This window comes from Dromiciops gliroides, chromosome 6, assembly GCF_019393635.1.
Source record: "Dromiciops gliroides isolate mDroGli1 chromosome 6, mDroGli1.pri, whole genome shotgun sequence".
Taxonomy (NCBI): Eukaryota; Metazoa; Chordata; class Mammalia; order Microbiotheria; family Microbiotheriidae; genus Dromiciops; species Dromiciops gliroides.
The window spans coordinates 90,952,456-90,972,540 of NC_057866.1; the positions used below are offsets into that span (position 1 = coordinate 90,952,456).

A 20,085-nucleotide genomic window follows, 5' to 3' on the forward strand; every position below is an offset into this window, starting at 1 on the left:
CCCATGCTTTCTTTCCACCCTGCCTGCATGAATCCAGGGCCAGCCCTGTGCTCTGAGAAAGTCTTGTAAGGGAACCTTAGCGGTGGTAATAATTCAGAAGCTGCCTTGGAAGCCTGCAGACTAGGTGGCTTGGCAGGCTTGGCTTCCTATGGGCATACTTACTCCGGAGTCCTTGGAGTAGGTAAGAGCTCCCGCTGGTAGTTGCGGGCAGGGAACACTTTTGGCAGATACACTCCTTCCCATTAAAGGTCACCCGGTCACCAGGAGGAAAAGGCAATCTGTAGCAAGGAAATCAAATCAGCCTTCATTAGTAACCAAGTTGGCACTGCCCAACTGAACAGAACTTTCTCACGTAAATGGAAATCTCTGGGATTTTTCCCTTATGTGTGTTTCCATTAGAGTTTACAGACCAGACTGCTTTCACATCCTCTGTCTCATTTGGAAAGCATAGCTTCCATTTATATAATTAACACCTCATAGTACAGGATTCTTAGCTTGGGCTCTGTAAACTTGCTTTTATTATTTATTCATTTTTTAAATTAACATTATTATTTAAAGTTTTGAGTTTCAATTTTATTTCTCCATCTTCCCTCCCCACCCCAACCCCAGGCAGTAAAGAATCAGTTATAGGTTATACATGTACAATTATGTAAAACATTTTCATAATTGTCATTTTGTGTAAGAAGGCTCAAGTAAAAGAAACAAAAGGAAAAAATGAAAGAAAGTAAAAAACAGCATGCTTCAGTCTGTGTTCAGTCAATATCAGTTATTTCTCTGAAGGCAGATATTATGCTTCTCCATTAGTGTTTTGGGATTGTCTTGGATCATTGTATTACTGAGAAGAGCTAAGTCATACACAGTTCTTCATCAAACAATATTTTTGTTACTCTGTACAACGTTCTCCTGGTTCTGTTCACTTCACTATACATCAGTTCATGTAAGTCTTTCCAAGTTTTTTTTTAAATCATCCCAATTGTCATTTCTTATGGCATTTCTTATATTCCATCACAATCATATACCACAGCTTGTTTAGCTATTCCCAACTGATGGGCATCCTGGAACTTGATTTAAAAAAATACTTTGATGACTTTATTTCAATACAATTCTTTTCCTTTGTAGTCCTATGCATTTTGCTTTATTCATTTCAAATCATTATTCCAAGATGTCAGTAGGTTTCATCGAACTGCCCAAAAGGGTCCATGGCACACACAGAAAAGTCAAAGATCCCCTGCTTTAGGGAGTCTGCAAAGCTCCTTCTTTACAACTCCCCAGTAAAGGGTAAGTGCTATTGGTCCCATTTTACAGATTGGGGAACTATGGCTCAGACTGGCAAAGTGACTTACTTGGAGAATATCCCACTACTAGTAAGTGGCAAGAGCAGGGATTCAACCCCAGCTTTTCCAATCCAGTCATTTGATTCCAGGGTCATAAGATCTGGAGCAAGAAGGGACCTAGAAACCATCCACAATCATCTCATTTTATACCATCAGGAAACTGAGTCCCAGAGCAGTTCAGAGATTTGCCCAGAATCTCACAAAGAGTGAGTTGGAGAGCCAGGATTTGAGTCCCAAGTGTTCTGACCCTATGCCGAATATTCTTTCCATGGTAATTAATTGTGCTATCATTTATATAGTGCATTAATGTTGCAAAGTACTTCACATTTGCTCTCTCATTTACTCCTCACAATGGCCTATTATTTCCATTTTACAGCTGAGGAAATTGAGGCTGAAAGGGGTTAAATGACTTGCCCAGGGCCACATAGCTGCTAAATATCTGGGGCAGGACTGGACTCAGTCCAAATCCAGCCCTCTATCCAATATACCTCCATTGCCATCAATTTATTAGGTGCCTACCATGCACCACACACTGGTGATGAATACAAAGACAGAATTGAAATAGTCCCTGCCCTTAGAGAGCACACATTTGAATAGTGGTGACAGCACAGACCCACATAAAGAGATACAAAGTAAAGGTAATTGCCTTATTTTCTTTGTTTCTTTCTGTTTATTTTCAGTTCTAAATTCTCTCCCCCTCTCTCTATCCCTCCCCCCACTGATTGAGAAGGCAAGAATATGATACTCAGTATATGTATGAAGTCATGCAAAATATATTTTTACGTTAGCCATGTTGCGAAAAACCAAAACAAAACAAAACAAAAAGGCAAGGAAAAGAAAGACAGTGAAAAAGTATGCTTTAATCCGCATTCAGAGTTCATAAATTCTCCCTCTGGAGGTGGGTAGCATTTTTCATCATGAGTAATAGAGATAATTTTTAAGGGGCAGGTACAAGCAGCTGGGAGTGGGTACCAGGAAAGGCCTCCTGGAATCAGAAAGACTTAAGTTCAAATCTGTACTCAGAGACTTCTGAAGTGATTTAAGCAAATCACTTACCCTTTGTTTACTTCAGGTTCTTAAATGTAAAATGGAGTTAATAATTGGATCTACTTCTCAAAGTTGTTAAAGCACTTAGCACAGTGCCTGGCACAAAGTAGGCACTGAATAAATGCTTCTTTCTCTCTCTCTCTCTCTCTCTCTCTCTCTCTTCCTTCCTTCCTCCCTTTGTCTCCCCTCTCTCTTTCTCTTCTCTCTCTTTCTCTTTCTTTTTTTCTTTCTTCCTTCCTTCCTTCCTTCCTTCCTCTTTCTTTCTTTTCCTTCCTTCCTTCCTTCCTTCCTTCCTTCCTTCCTTCCTTCCTTCCTTCCTTCCTTCCTTCCTTCCTTCCTTCCTTCCTTCCTTCCTTCCTTCTTTCCTTCCTTCCTTCCTTCTTTCCTTCCTTCCTTTCCTTCCTTTCCTTCCTTCCCTCTTTTCTTCCCTTTCCACAGGTGGTGACACGAGCTAATTTTTCAAAGAAATAAAGGATTCTAAGAGGCAAAGGGGAAGAGAAAATGCATTCTTAGCATGAGTGACAGCCTGAGCACAGGAGATGCAGGGTCTTGTGTGAGAAATAGTAAGAAGGTTAGTTCATCTGGACTACAGAGTGTGTCAAGAGGTATACAACATAGTAACTCAGGAATGCTAATCTGGGACCAGCTGGTGTACAGGCACTGCCTACCTCAACCAATTTGTTCTTTGCCCTAGATTCTTCTTCAAGAGGAGAGCAGCCCCACTTAAGTAGAGAGAAGAGTAAGGTTAGCTCTTGAGATCAACAAGATTGGTCTCCTGGGGCCTCTGTCTCCTTATTCTGGTCCATTACCCATTATTCTCCTTCTTTTCATATACCTTCAAGGCCCTCTTCCATGTAAAACAAAAACAAAAGCAAAACCCAAGCAAATCCTGCTTTCTGAGGAAGCATCGTATTTATTTGAACTTCAGTGTGAATTTAAGTTACTGTATACCTTCTTACAGGGCTATTTTCACATCATATATCTTAAGCTCTTAAGATACATATTTTAAGCTCTAAAGACTGAGTCCCCTGGAAAAAAAAAGTATTTCAGGCCTCAAGATAGCAGGTGATACACAGGGCAGGAGGCCCTTCTATGTGTCCTTGAATTCAAAATGGGCAAATGGTCACTGACTTCATCTGTTTGCAAGGCCAGTTCTGCTAGTATGGGTCCTAAGAGGGCATCTGTTTCTACCTTCTTCCCTCACTCTGAGCCACATCTTTTCCTTCTGTTGGCAATGTTACATGGTGGCCTCTTTTTTTAAAAAATCAATGCTTTTACTATATATCATCATATTTGCAGAACAATGAGATAATTTTCTAACCTCAATTTATAAAAGACCTCATCAGGAAATGGTTCATATTGACCTAGTCAGTCAATCAATAAGCATTTACTAATCATCTCCTATGTGCCTGGCATTGTGCTAAGTGTTGGGGCCACAAAGAAAAGCAAAAATCAGTCCCTGCTCTTGTGTGACACTCTAATTGGGCAGAGAACATGAAAACATTTATGTGCAAATAGAACATAGACAGGATAAATTGGAGGTAATCAACCAACAGAAGGCACTGGCAGTAAGAGGTATTGGGGAAGGATTCTTGAAGAAGGTGGGATTTTTGCTGGAAATTGAAGGAAGCTGGGAAAGTCAGGAGGTGGACATAAGGAGGCAGAGATTCTGGATATGAGAGTCAGAGAAAATGCCAACAGTTAGGAGATGGAGTATCTTAGAGGAGGAAAAAAAGGCCAATGTCACTGGATCTCTGGGGTCTTTGGGAGGAGAAAGGTGGAAGAAGGCTGTAAAGGTAGAGAGGAACCAAGTTGTAAAGGGTTTTGAATGAGAAAGAAAGAGTTTTATATTTGATCCTGAAGATAATTGGAAACTACCTTAATCTCTTGTATGGGGGGGGGTTAGTAAGATCAAAGGGAGGTGGAGATGGGCAGAGCAGGTGAGAATGTTTGACAATGGTGAAGGTATGGTCATGCCTGTAGAGAAGAAGTCAGTAGATAGGGCGAGATTAAAGATAAGTGAGAGAGTGGGGATGACAGAGGGAGCAATCTGCTGGAAAGACAGGATGGAATGGGATCACTCTTCCATGTGGAGGGGTTATCCTTGGTAAGGAGAAATGCCACCTCATTGTGTGAGACAAGGGTGAGGATGAGATCACCCAGAAGGCATCTGTGTGATATGAGATGGGAAAAGGGGGGAGAAGAGGGAACTCTTAGTCAATGGCCTCGATTTTTTTTTCAGCAAAATATGAGACAAGATTCTTAGCTGAAAGGATGGGGGGAAGAGGAGCCATGTCAGATTTAAGGAGGGATGAAAAGCTTTGAAAAATGAACTGTAGCAAATGGGATAGTGAGTTAATTAGGAAGGTATAAAAATGATCCTGCTGGAGTGAGGGCTCGATTGAGATCATGTGTGACATAAATTTGTAGTAGGCCCAGTCAACCCAGTTTTGTGATTTTTTTCCCATCATTTGAGCAGGGCATGATTAGGGTTAATGGCAGTGGATGGCAGAAACAAATATAAAGCTGAGACTTGGCAGAGCAAAATTAGTTATCGAATAGGGATCAAGGGACTTAAGAGGACAGTGGTTCACCAAGAGTTCAAGATGGGGAAGACATGAGAGAAGACAGTGTTGTGATGATGGAATGGGAAAGAACTGAGGAGTAGAGGTGTTAGGGATCATGGTGGGAACAAAGAATAAGGTATGGAGTTCAAGATATACGGAGAAGTGGAATGACTGTTGTTGTTCAGTCCTTTCAGTTGTGTCCAACTCTTCATGACCCCATTTGGGGTTTTCTTTGCAAAAATGCTGGAAAGGTTTGCCATTTCCTTCTCCAGCTCATTTGACAGATGAAGAAACTTGAAACAAACAGAGTTAAGTGACTTGCCCAGGATCACAAAGCTAGTATCTGAGGCTAGATTTGACCTTAGGAAGATAAAGTCTTCTTGACTTCAGGCCCATAAACTCTTTCCACTGCACTACCTAACTGCCCTATAATATCATAATATCACATTATGCTATCATAATACACTTTTTATTTATATCCAGAGCCAGACAACCTGGACTCTGCTTCTGGTACTTTCACTAATAAGCTGTGTGACCTTGTCCAAGAACTTCATCCTCATAAGTCTCAGTTTCTTCATAAAAATGATAAGAATAATCATATTACTTGCCTCCTAGGGTTATTTGCGAGAATTAGATCAAATCATTTTTGTAAAGCACTATATAAATGTCAAGAATTCATTATTGTCACTGCTATTTATTACCTCTCCTCAGGTTTACAGAGGAAGCATTAATGTGAGTGCATAATCATGGCCAAAAGGTTCTTATGGAGATTAGCCCCGACTTCCCAGTTGGCTCTCTGATGGATGACTGCAGTCTTGGCTGCGGGATGGCGGCCACAATCCCTCACAGACATGGAATGATGAAGCATACAGGTACTTTGCAGATGCCAGCTCATATAGCACAGTCTCCATTTTCCCCTCCTGCTTTCCAAGGTTTAGACCCTGCCATTGGAGGTATCTTTATAGAATTCTGTTTCAGAGTGGCATCATGAATAAACTTTTAGACTCAGATGCCAGGAAACTTAGGTTAAATCCTGCCTCAGTCACTCAATGACTGAGTGGTGTTGGGGCAGTTATTTAATCTCTCAGAATCTCGGGTTCCTCACCTATAAAATAGGGATACCCAATCCACAAGCACCCAATGAGGGTTATAAGGAAAAGAGGGTATACACTTTAGGGAACTATAGAAAATGGAATTATTATAAGTATTGCAAAGGTACATTCTTTGGTACTGATAACCTTGCTAATAAATTGGGAGAAGAATATGAGTGGGCAAGAATAAGGAAGAAATAAAAGAACCACATTCTTGGATTCCCGGTGCCCCACCACCACACACACACACTTTCACATGGCTACTCCAGTGACACATTGCATATTAGGGAGAATTTAGGACACAGAGTGGAAAGCAGCTTTGGACCATCCATCAAGAGCTCTAGAAGATACATTAGAATATAGAATGGGAGAGGTGGAAGACATCTTGGAGGAAGTTACCCATCCTTTTCCATAAAAGGATTGTGGGGCCCAAAGTAGTGAAGGGACCTGCCTGAAGTCAGAGAGCAGGGTGCTGGCAGTCAGAACTTGAACTATTTGTCCACTTCTTTTAGTCTTTTGTTCTCTCCATTGTCTCCCTTTACTGTAGTTCTTCAATCAATTCAATCCAACAAATATTAAGTGTCTGCAGGGGAAAGAGCCCTTTGCTAGGCATTGGAGAAGTTGCCAGCTTTAAATAAAATGCACTTCTTGCTCTCAGGGAAAAGAGAATTTTTGAGCAAAGGTGGAAGTAGCTGTTCTTGAACAGTTTCCTACACAGGGAAGGTAGCCATAGGAGGGGAGGAGATACCAATGGGGAAGAGCCTAGGGGGTGCTCTCATCCAGTATCACCAGCTCCCCAGAAGGCTGGTGTCTCCAACATTCAAAAGCACACTGACCTCTGACACCAATCCCTTCAGGGTTCAAACTTACCTAGAGTTTTAGGCAGAGCTGATGTGGCAATAACAGGAGACTGCTCTATCACCTGTGGGGCAAGACAACGGGGTCGCCTATAATAGAGGTGTCACAGACTGGCTTGCTGGGCACATTACGGCTGGCAACATTCTGCAGCACCATGGGAACCAGGTTAAAATATAACTGTGAAACACTTCAAAAGTATAATAGACTATAGCTAATGAAAATATGTGGTTTTCTAGGTCACTCTGCACCTGCAGAGATCCCCCATTTCAAACTGAGTTTGACATTACTGGTATAGACCACTGAAATCAAGATTTTTGGGGTTGCCAAAAAAGGAATAAGGAATGAGGGGCAGGGCCCCAGGAAGCTTATCTCCATGCTGTAGCCAGCAAGTATCTGGGAGCAAGGGGTGGGGTATGTGTGTAAATGCCCAGGCTACAAGTTGGTTTAGTTTTAGGATATAGCCATATTAGGGGGCCAGGACTGTGCTAGTCAAAATGGTTTTCATTGGATCACAATAATATACTCCAGTAATATGGCAATAACTATAGTCACAACAATAAAAATTTGTTAAATACCAATAGCACTAAGAACATTATGCTAGGTGCTAAAGAAAATGAAAGTTTAGCAAAGACATGGTATTGGGACTCATGATAATTACAGTTGGGGGAGCGTGGGGAGTAACATTCATAGATAATTACAATCCACCATATTATGTTATAAAATTATAAGATATTTATAAAGCAAATTTTTACATGAGGGATGAAAGGAAAGATCATTAGCAATAGAGTGTGGGACAGCAATTAGAGAAGGCTTCCTTGCAGAGGTGATGGGTCAGTTAGGTTTTAAAAAACAGATGAATTCAAAAGGGGAAGAATGAGAGAAGGCAATCTAGTCATGGGGAACAGCAAGGACACAGACTTGATGGTGTAGTGTGTTTGGTGGGCATAGAGTTATTTGACTTGGCAAGGAAAATGTGCGAGGAAGTAACATGAAACAAAGGTAGAAAATGTCATAGTGGGGGCAGCTAGGTGGCACAGTGGATAGAGCACCCGCCCTGGATTCAGGAGGACCTGAGTTCAAATTTGGCCTCAGACCCTTGACGCTTACTAGCTGTGTGACCCTGGGCAAGTTACTTAACTCGAATTGCCTCACCAAAAAAAATGTCATAGGGGCTATATTACGAAGGGCTTTGAAGATGATGCAGAAGAACTTAAACTTTGTTCAATAAGTCAGAGAGACTCACTGGAGATTTGGGAGCAAAGAAATGGCAGACATCACCAAGTCTGTGCAAAAGAAAGACTATTCTAGCAGTTGCTTGAAGAATGGATTCTTGGATAAGAGGTGGTGGGAATAAAAAGTGATGGATGAGAAAAATGTTGTGGAAAGGGCAATGTCTTTAAAGGGAGAGAAAAAATTATCAATGTGGTGAATGGTAGCATCAGAAAGATAATAATATAATCAGAAAGAGCAGGTTCATGAAATAAGGTCAATAAACTCAGTTTTACACATGGTGAGTTTGGGTGCAAGTGTCTTGTAGGCATTTCAAGATGAGGGTCTAGACTTCAGGAGAGGAATCAAAACTAGAAACATAGATTTGAGAGTTATTGGTGTAGAGGCAATAATTGAAATTCTGAAAGTAAACCAGATTGCTAATGGAGAGGGTGATGATAGAGGAAAGGGCCAGTGAAAGACCCTTTAAAAAACCCCACAGGAAGGAGTAAGAAAGATGATGACCCAATGGAGGAGCCTGAAAGGTGCTTAGAGAAGTAGGAGATCATCATTTCAGAGAGCCAAGGGAACAAAGAATATCTGATATGAGGGAGTTGTTGACAGTGGCAAAAGCTATGGAAGGTTAAGGATGAGAACTAAAAAAAAAGCACATTGAATTTGATGATTGGGTGGTCATTAGTGACTGTTGAGAGTAGTTTCAGTAAGTGCTGGAGAAGTAAAATCATGATTTTATGAGGTTAAGAATATTCTGGAGGAGCACCTAGGTGGCGCAGTGGATAGAGCACCGGCCCTGAATTCCGGAGGACCTGAGTTCAAATCCGACCTCAGACACTTAACACTTACTAGCTGTGTGACCCTGGGCAAGTCACTTAACCCCAATTGCCTCACCAAAAAAAAAAATTAAATAAACAAAAAAACAAACAAACAAACAAATAAATAAATAAAATGAATATCCTGGATTTGGAGTCAAAGAACCTGTATTTAAACCCCAGCTTCTCATGTAACCTCTGGGGCTGTCAACGTGTCCCCTTATGTATAACAATGGGATTCAACTTGACAATCTTTAAAATCCTTTCCAGTTCTAAAGTCAATGGTAATTGGACCCTTCTTGCAAAGATGTTAGTTATCATTATTGTATATTTAAGTGAGAGGGAATAGAATCTTGAGGAGTCAACTTTGAGAACTAAAGTCACATTTGAGAGAACCTTCCATGAGACATGGAAACAGGACAAAGACAACCCCTTTCTTTGAAAGAGTCTAAAGAAACATTTTAAAACACCTGAGTTTAGCTCCTGATTAGTGGAGACAACTTGAGAATTCCTAAGAGATTGAAACTGCCAGCCAGAGAATGAGTTATTGGAATGTGAATCTTTGTGTTTTGGAAAAGTCAGCAGCTGTAGCTGATGATTAGAGATGAGTATAGAGGTCACAGCTAAAGTATGGTTAGATATTCATTTCTTTCTTTGCAATATTTGTTATTGTTAATAAATCATATATATATATGTGTGTGTGTGTGTGTGTGTACACACACACACACACACACACACACTCTGATGTTGGTCTAGCCTTTTCAGATCATAGGTTCAGGTTGAGAGAAAAGAGAAAAATCATGAAAAAAATAGGTCTCTTTGCTTTTTACATACCAAGGTTAGGGCTTAGAATTCATTAACTAATGAGATAGTTTCTACACTTGTGTTAGTTTATGAGGTGATTTCATAACACATTCCTGGGTTGCTTTTGAACCTGATGTAAAAGAATGACTAAGGTAAGGGTTGGGATGTGGTATGTTTCTGAAAGCACCTGGAGGTATTGCCCTCACTTAGAAGTACACCCATATTCTTCTTAATGGACTGGCTACTTGGAGGGTGTAGCACAAAGCTTGTCTACACTATTATCCGATAATCCTGTGATGGGTAGTAAGGAAGTGAGGGAATCAAATGTGGACACATTTTTCAACAGGGTGGAGAGATACAGAATTATTGCTAAAGAAGAAGGCAAGGTCAAAGGGAAGTTATTGTTATTTAAGAGGGGAGACCTGAGCATATTTGTAGGCAGATGGAAAGAAGCCAGATTTCAGGGATAGACTAGAGATGAGACAGAGATAGAGACAGAGACACAGAGATAGAAAGAGAATGATTACTCATTTTTAAAAAAACACTGTGATGTCTGAGTGGAGGACGGGCATTACTAACTCAGATCAGTGAACATTTCATCGCAGAGCTGGTATTTGAATTGAGTTTTAAAAGTTGAGTAGGAGTTTTCTTCTCCTATTACATTCTTCTAGGAAGCACTGCCAGATTTTCTTCCTTAAAAATTTAAAATTCTGACCAGGAATTATTTTCTTTTAAAGCCCATTCCTAAATCCATTTATTCAGAAATTAAATACTCTGATAATTTCTTATGGTGCTAGATGTCATGCTATTCAACAACAGAATGCAACAGCGCAGTCATTTATTTGTATGGCCTATTATTCTTTCCACATTTAATTCATCCAACAGTATCGAGATTTAACTTTTCCTTGTCATATTTCTTGTATATACATTGCTATTTCAGAGATCAATTTGGAGCAGAAGTATGATCAGTTTCTAGCTAAGGCTAGATTTGAACAGGTTTCAAAATAAACCCTATGGTTTCTGTCTTTGTTATGGTTCCCTTTCTTTGAAGTGTTTCGCTACAGAAACTTCTCCATACATACAGAGAATCTATTCTAGAGAAGGGATTTTTATATATGTATGTGTGTATGTATATATATGTGTGTACATGCATATACATGTAGACATACACACATGTGTATATGTGTGTGTATATACATACACATATACATATACATAAGCGTTTTGGGGGGATGGGAGAAGAATCTTGACTTACTGGCATGGAGGTAGTAACAGCAGGGGATTCAGGCAAACCACAGAGAAAAGTGGGTATAGACATGGCATTTGACTCCTGTTTTGGCAGTCTTCCAAATTTTAAAGGTTTACTTGTAGAGAAGCCATGTTCTCTAGATCTACACAAACAGGGAACCTATGAATACCATCCTCTATTTGTTAGACAGCGGAGTCTTCCTTTGTAGACCAAACTAGGAGGGATTAGGGTTTTCTCTGAGAAGATCTTTCTTGGCTGTATTAGCCAGAATCCAGATACAAGGAATAAAAAAAGGATGAAGTACCTACTACAAGCTTTCATCCTGAGACAACTCTCCACATTTCTATAGGACAACCCTAGGAAGTAGGTAATATTATCCGCACTTTAAGGCTGGGGAAACTGAGTCTTGAATTTAAGGCCTTTAATTCCATGGACACTGTTCCTTTTCCTACAACAGACTGCCTCTGGTCACTTAAAAGGATATCATGGAGGCAGAGGGGGTTAAATACCAAACTGGTAACACTTTGAGTTGTATCATGCAGGCAAAGGAAAGAGGGCCATTAAAAGTGTGTAGCAGCAGAAGAGCAGCTAGGTGGCACAGTGGATAAAGCACCAACCCTGGAGTCAAAATTACCTGAGCTCAAATCCGGCTTCAGACACTTAACACTTACTAGCTGTGTGACCCTGGGCAAGTCACATAACCCCAATTGCCTCACTAATAAAAAGGTTATCACAAGGGGGAGTTTGTGAAAAACAATGCAGCAATTTATGAGTTGTGAATTTCAAAGGTTTCCAGGCCAGTCAGATTATAATTGTAGAGATTGCATGTCTCTGGAATAAATTCCAAGCTTAAAATGAGTCTGGAGGAAAGGGGTCTGTAGGGGAGGACAAATGGACTCGGCCACATTAGGCAATGAACTGAGGGTGGCCGGTTGAGTAAGACAAATGGTAGGCTCACTGACATACCATATATATTGCATCTTTTTTGTTTTGCAGGGCAGGGGTGAAGGGTACATTGCCTCTTGCTCTTGTATTGCCCTCTAATTTGAAATCTCTGCTTCTGTACCCCGCTTCTCATTCTTCCTCAGCTCCTAAGAGTTCAGCACTCCAGAGAAACCTAGATTATAAACCTAGATGAGCCTTTGGTTTATACTTACTAAGATCAGGATTCAGCCTCCTCTCTTTTCCCAGAAGTCTACTGTCCCACCTCAACCCCCATCCCAACCTTAATGATGTTCTAGTTCTTTGGACAATCAGTTCTCTATGAAGATACACTTCCTCTTTTCAGTTCCTTGCTCTTGGGAGGCCTGGGAAGGAAGCTGCTCTAGGCAGCTAGTGTTGGGCCAGGAGGGCCTGAGTTCAAGTTTGACCTCGGACACTTACTAGCTATGTGGCTCTGGGCAAGTCACCTCACCCTGTTCACCTTAATTTCCCCATCTGGAAAATGAGCTAGAGAAGGAAATGGAAAACTAGATACTCTAGTTTCTTTGTCAAGAAAACCCTATAATAGGGTCCCAAAGAGTTGGAAACAACTGAACACCATCACTTTTTATCTTAAGGGGTCATAAAAGTTCAAATAACAATTAATTCTTTACAAAGGTTTACCTTTTCTGTATAATGGGAATGGTTAAACTTTCCAAGTCTAACTTACAGGGTCATAGGAAGATAATGGACAAGAAATCACTTGAAGATTATAAAAGAGTATATACATGCAAAGGATTTTTATTTGTAGCTCAAAAATATTATTGCTATTTAATGCAAATGAGCAATGACATTTAGAAGGTTAATCATATTTTCTAGATCATCCTTGCAAGTACCTCCTGTGATATATTTTATTGAGGAAAAATGCCTCCTAGACAGAAAAAGGGTACTCAGTGGATACACTAATTTTTCATCATCATCATCATAGCTTATGTAACATTTGTAAACTATTTTACATGTTATCTCATCACTTGATTCCCAAAACATCCTGGTGAGCTACATGTTATTATTGTTCTCTCCCATTCTACAGATGAGGAAACTGAGGCTCAGCAAGTTTAAATGACTCACTCAGAGTCACACTACTACACATTGTCTGAGGCAGCGTTTGAGTCCAGGTTTTTTCTGATTTCAACTCTGCTCCTCCCTCAGAGCACTAAACCACAATGCAATAATTAGCAAAGATCGAACAACCGTGCTCTGGAGGAAATTTACCAGAAAGAGGCTGGTGGCCAACAAGCATTTACTGAGGTCCTGTGGTCTATCTAGTCCTGCGATAGACACTGTGCAGGGCACCTCTGAAGCATGACATAAGATCCTGTGCTACCCTCATAGGGGTTACTTTGGTCAGAGGCGGGGGGAAATGTGCCCAGCTAAAACAATGGAACAATTAGAGACCAACTGTGTGAAACTCTTTGTGCAATGTGGAAAAAGTAAAAATCAATGTGGGATGGAGTGGTTGGAGGACAGTGGGCTATGAGCCAAGACCTGCAAATATGGGGAAAATTGAAATAGGCAGAGGGGAGGAGGCAAGGCATCCAAGGCTCTGGAAACAACAGGAGCAGGGAATTAGCATGTGGGGAGGGAGGACAATGAACTGTCTGACAGGATGGAATAGATCCCTGCACCATAGGAACAGCTGCCAAAATATTTCTGGCCTTTCCAAGAGTTACCTTAAAACCGGGGGCTAAGAGGACACTGACTGTCCCCCGATACTGACAATGGCTATTGCAGTCAATGGGCTGTGGTCTAGGGACCACTGGGATAGTGTGGGTGTAGCTGTGGCATGGTAGGGCTAGACTCGAAGTTAAAAGATTTATGTTCAAATCCCAGCTCTGCCACTTAATATCTGTGGCCTGGGCAAATCACTTGACCTTTTGTGCCTCAGTTTCTTTAGGTGTAAAATGGGATAATAGTTCTCATGCTACCTACTTCACAGGGTTGTAGTGAGGATGAAATAATCTAACATATATAAGATATCCTGTAAGCCACGTGGTAATAGATAAATGTACATTATTACTCTGAATGAGGAGGCTACACCATGTGGGGAAATAAACATTTTCTGGTAATTGGATCTTCCTTTTATACTTAGATTTTTCCTGACTCTAACACCAGTTCTTTATCAACTACACTAGATTGCCCCATTACTGAGAGACCTATGGAATCATTTATTACACATCCCTCATATTGCCAACGAAACCCAGAGAAGTGAGGCCCTGGGTATCAATCTTGGCTTCAGTTTCCTCTTCTGCAAAATGAAGAGATGGGGCTAAAGCATCTCACAGGCCCCTCCCAGCCCTGAAGGAAAACTTCATATGGGAGCCTTGCCCTCGCATTATATATCTAATAGAACCAGTGGATTTTCATCCTCATGTGGAATTAGTGAACAAAATGAGTCCCTGCTGTCATTTGTCACTTACCTACAAACAGCACACACAAAACAATCTGGGTGATAGGTCTTTCCCAAGGCTGAAACCACTTCACCCTCGATGAACTGATCACAGCTGAAGCACCGGGTACCGTAGAGTCTTTGATAGTCCAAGGTACAAATGTATTCTCCCTGCCTCACAAAAAAACCACCTTCTGCCAAGTCACAGCCGCAAGCTACAAAGAAAAGAATGAGCGAGGAATTACTTAGGCATCAGGGACACACAGACAGACTCTGCCCATAAGCTCAGTCATTCAAATGAGGTGACTTTTTCTTTGGTGGAAGTTGTGAGTGAAGGCCTTCCTATTCTTAGGTCGTGTTGGAGGTCAGTGGTGTGGGAGGAAGGGATTTCTGTATGGTGCTGTAGAAAGAACACCAGGCTTGAAGAAGATAAGGTTTGAATCTCTGAGCAGTCATGTTACACTGGGCAAGTTATACAAGCTTCCTTAGCCCTAGTTTCCTTATTTGTAAATCGGGGATAATAATATTGGCCTGTTGAATTGCTCCCCAGCCACTAGGAGGTTCAGTGGCATAACAGTTGTTAAGCACTTTGGATTTATTAAGCATGGGTACTTAGGTGGAGCAGTGTTGGGCTTGGAGTTAGGAAGATTCATCTTCCTGAGTTAAAATCTGACTACAGACACTTATTAGCTATGTGACCCTAGGCAAGTCATTTAACCCTGTTTACCTCTGTTTCCTCATCTATATAATGAACCGGAGAAGGAGTTGGCAAACCACTCAAGTATCTTTGCTCAGAAAATCCCACATGTTGTCACTAAGAGTCAGACACAACTGAACAACAAAACACTTTGAAAAGTAGGGAGCTATTACTGTCATTACATTTTAGATATGTCTCAACATACCTCAACCCAACCACAGTTAAGCCTGAGGTCTCGCATTTGATATGGTCAAAATAACATTGATTTATTTATATTTTTGGCACGGCAATGATGGTTAAGTGACTGGCTCAGGGTCACACAGCTAGTAAGTGTCAAGTGTCTGAGGCTGGATTTGAACTCAGGTCCTGCTGAATCCAATATCAGTGCTTTATTCACTGTGTCACCTAGCTGCTCCAATGACATTGATTATAAAACCTGAAGATCTGGGTTTGAGTTCCCACTCTTCCTCTAAGTAGCTCTGTGACCTCAAGTCAGTTAAAGCTCTCAGATTCTGCATTGGTGAAATGATGATCACACTGTTCCTCTAGCACCCACCTCACACTGTGAGGAAAGTACTTGGAAACCTTAAAGTGCAAAAGAAATGTTAGCTGTTACTTACTATCTCATAAGATAATTGAAAATTTAACAAGATATTGACAGTAAAGTAAATAGAAAATTAACAAGAGCTTTTTGTGAAGTAATTTTTTTTAAAAAAAAGGAAACGAACAGGGGCAGCTAGGTGGTCCAGTGGATAAAGCACTGTCCCTGGATTCAGGAGGACCTGAGTTCAAATCCAGCCTCTGACACTTGACACTTACTAGGTGTGTGACCCTGGGCAAGTCACTTAACCCTCATTACCCTGCCTAAAAAAAAAGAAATGAAGAGACCAATTGGATAATGGTGGAACAAACTGGGTTATATGAATATAGTGGAATAATATTACACCATAAATTATTAAGAATATGTGGGATTAAGAGAAAAGTTACCCATAGGAACTAATGCAATCTGAAGTAAAGACATCAAGGAGAACAATATACCCAACTACAATAGCATAAACCAAACTGAAAGGAGACTATCTTCTGGGTAACTGTAATGATTTATTTTGGTACAAGAAGAGATGAGGAAATGTACCATCTTCCTTTCAGCAGAAAGGTAGTGATGGTTGGGGAACTCTGGGTATGGAATGTGGCATACACTGTCAGATGCACTCCCTGTGTCTCAACTGGTTTTACTTTAACTGCTTTTCTTTGTTGTAAGGCAAAACTCAATGTGTGTTGGGGTGGGGAAATATATCTGGAAATGAACTGGAAGTACAAGACATCAATAGAATGATTTTTAAAATTGTAAAGTGTTTGATAAATTTAATTTGTTGTTATCATGATCATGAGTAACCCTGCAACCCAAAGGTCCTTCCTTCTTGTGGAATACCATGACAGAATACCATTAGCTGGGGAAACTAGATCCCAACTAAATCAGCAAACAAATATTCACTGAGCCTACTATTTTTATGTTATATCCCTTATGTAAAGTAAATGTAATCTCCTCAAAGGCTGGGCTTGTTTTTCAATTTACTTTTGTATGCCTAGTACTTAATACCTTGCCCATCACAGAGACTCCCTAAATGTTTGCTAGATTAAACTGGAATCTCATTGCATGGCATTCAAAGGATTACATGCCGTGGGCCTGGTCTTCAAGCAGTTTACAGAGTGAGTGAAGTTTAAGAAACATGGAAACAAAGTGATGTTTTGTAATAAATGAGTCTGTCACTTGAGCAGTGAGGACTGTCAATGCTATGGGAATTCCCAGGAGGGAGAAGCCAATATGAGCTGTGTTCATCAGGCAGGGCTTTCTTGGAAATGCCAATGGAGCCTGACTTGGGTCTCCAGTCAAGTCATTCATGTGGAACTAGGAGCGACCTTAATGCCATCCAGTCCAACACCCTCATTTTATAGGTGAGCAATCTAAAATTCAAAGAGGAAAGATGACTTGTCAAGGTCAGTCAGTCAATAAACATTTATTAAGCACCTAGTATGTGCAGGGCACTTACTAAGTGCTGGGGATACAAATAAGGGTAAAAGACAGTCCCTGCCTTTGAGGAACTCATAGTCTAGTAGGGGAGACAACTTGCAAACAACTATGAGCAAAAAGCTCTATGTGGAACAAATTGGATAAAATCAGTGGAGGCAAGTTATTAGAATTAAGAGAGATATGGAAGGTTTCCTGTAGAAGATGAGAGGTTAGATGAAGCTTGAAGGAAAGCAGGGGACAGAGATGAGGAGGGAGAACATTCCAGATATGGGGACAGCCTGTGAAAATTCCCGAGAGGAGCCAAATGGAGTGAGAGAGCTGGGCAGTGACAGAGAAAGGATTTGATCCCAAGTCCTCTGTTTCCAGACCCAACTCTTGTTCCATTGGGCCATGAGGCTTTCCTTGGTTCATTCACACATCATTACCATCATCAGGGCAGCAAGGAGAGGGACCTGGAGAAGCAAGAAAGGCAGCAGCCACTGTTAATGACTCAAAGAAAGGCACCATGCTTCCTTATTCCCAGGCTGGCTCCTGGCAGTGGTCTTGGCCTTCTTTTTACGTACATAAAAGCATTATACACATGCTCTCTAGGATGGGCTTCCTAACCTGATTTCTAGTACAGTTGCAGATGTGAGCATGTTGGCAAGAAAGAAACTGGGTGGGTGGGTAAGTTAAGCCAGATCTAATTGTGACAGAGCACTGTGGAACCAGAGGGTTATGGTTTCTACATCCTCCATCTTTATGGGAATGCGTATGCTTGTGTGCCCATGGGCAAATCACTGTGGCTTTCTGGGCTTGTTTCCTCCTCTGAACATTCTAGCTCTAAAGCCATGATTCTTGATGCTCAGTTTCAAGGGAGAGGCATTCTGGGTGGGGAAGGTGCATGAGCAAAGGCAGGGAAGCACTATGTTATTTAGAAGAGTTAAAAGGGAAGAGCTGTGACTACAGAGAAAACTCTGAATTCAGGAACGATTCTTTCCTTGTCTCTAAGGCTGATTGCAAACACATGAGGAAAGCTTGGAGCCTGGCTGTGAACAAACATTTTCTTACACATTTTTATGAAGGCAGATTGATAGAGCAAATTTTTGCCAATATTAAATAGGGATGGAAATTCGCTTTCTCAGCAGAATTGCTCCACACAGGGGGTGGTGGTTTAAAAAAAACATATATCTAAAGTCTAAAAGGAAAAGAGGCAAAAGTCAAGATGACAAACAAGTCCAGGGACCAAAAGGTGCAAGGTGACCCACAGACCTAGCCTATCCAAGGCACAAAGGATACTCAGAAGCACCAGAACTAGAAATATGGAAAGAAGACCCTTAGTTTTTTGGGTAAAGAAAAAACAAAGATTGTTAGAACTAAAGGGGACCTCAGAGGTCCTTTAGTCAGGAAACTAAGGGTCAGAGAAGCAGTATCTGGGCCAAGATCACCCAGAAAGTTAGTGGCTGGGTCTCAAATTAGTCCAATAAGTATCTATTATGCACCTATTACATGCCAAGCACTATTCTGTGTGTTACAGACACAAAGGAGGAAGCAAAGGTGGATAAAGTGCTGGGCCTGAAGTCAGGATGACTTGAGTTCAAATCTGACCTCACATGCTTGCTAGCTGTGTGACCCTGGGCAAGTCACTTAACTCCAAGTGCTTCCATTTCCCCATCTGTAAAATCATTTGGAGAAGGAAATAACAAATTACTCTAGTATCTTTGCCTAGAAAACCCCAAATGGGATCAGGAAGAGTTGGATATGACTGAAACAACTGAATAACAAAGACAAAATTTAAATAGTTCCTATCCTCAAAGAGCTTACAATCTAATGGTAATGGGAGTAAGAGTTAGGGAATGACAAGAACATAAATACTATATACATATATATGTACATACACATATATGTATATATTTATATGTGTATGTGTTCAGTAATTTTTCAATTCTGTCCAACTCTTCATGACCCCATTTATAGTTTTCTTGGCAAAGATATTGGAGTGGTTTTTCATTTCCTTCTCCAATTAATTTTACAAATGAGGAAACAGAGGCATTTGGGGTTAAATGACTTGCCAAAGGTCACATAGCTAGTAAATGTCTGAAGCCAGATTTGAACTCATGAAGATGAGTCTTCCTGATTCCAAGTTCAGCACTCTATCCAATGCACCACTTAACTGCTTATATATACACATGCATACATATGTGCATATGGGGAATGGTATATACACAAAGAAATATGCACATGCATGTATGTATATGTGCATGTATCTATGTACATACATAGATACATGCATACATATATGAAATTCTGAAGGAAGCCACCTTTAAGTCTTCCTTCTCCCTTACCACTGCTTTTCTGTCAGTTGCCATGTCTTATCAATTCATCATGTCTCCTGTCTGTTTCTATTTTCCCATTCATATGTCTACCTCTCAAGTCCAAGCCCTCATTATCTCTCACCTTGTCTATTGCCTCCTGGGTCTCTCTGCTTCCAGTGTATCCCCTCTTCAACTCAACCTCAGAACAACTTCCAAAATAACATTCCTAAGGCACAGGTTTGACGAGCTCATTCTCCCACTCAAAAACCTTCAGAAGCTCCCTATTATTTCTGGGAAAAAGGATAAGCTTCTCCAACCTGACATTTAAAGTTCCAACCTACCTTTTGAGCCTTAAATCACATTGTTTCCCTTCATCTATTCTACATTCCAGCCATACAGTTCCCTGAATTAAACATTCTATCACCTTCTTCCCCACCTTTGCACAGGCTGGGATTGTATCCCCTATGCTTGGAATATATCTCTTAAAATCCTTCTCTTCTTTCAAGGGTCAGGTCGGGATTCACTTCCTCCATGAGGTTTTCCCTATTCCCTCCAGTTGTTAGTGCTTCCTCTTCCCTCTAATCATCTTGTATTTATTCATGTTTCCATGTACACATGTTGTGGCTCTGTTCCCCGATGCTCCATGGAATGTCAGTGTTTTGCTTTTATCTTTGAATCTGTAATGCTTTAGCATACTGCCCTGCATAGT

At 40.8% G+C, this 20,085-nt stretch overlaps 1 protein-coding gene across 9 annotated transcripts in view; it reads right to left on the reverse strand.

The window, feature by feature from the left end:
- The window catches only part of ABLIM2 (actin binding LIM protein family member 2), a 303,505-nt gene that overhangs the window by 155,073 nt on the left and 128,347 nt on the right, over nucleotides 1-20,085 (reverse strand). For all 9 annotated transcript variants that reach the window (XM_043970589.1, XM_043970596.1, XM_043970593.1 and 6 more), the window contains exons 3-4: nucleotides 14,388-14,571; nucleotides 163-278 (exon numbers count right to left, since the gene is read on the reverse strand). In XM_043970589.1, coding sequence (XP_043826524.1) covers nucleotides 163-278; nucleotides 14,388-14,571 — 300 coding nt within the window. The remainder of the gene's footprint in view (nucleotides 1-162; nucleotides 279-14,387; nucleotides 14,572-20,085) is intronic.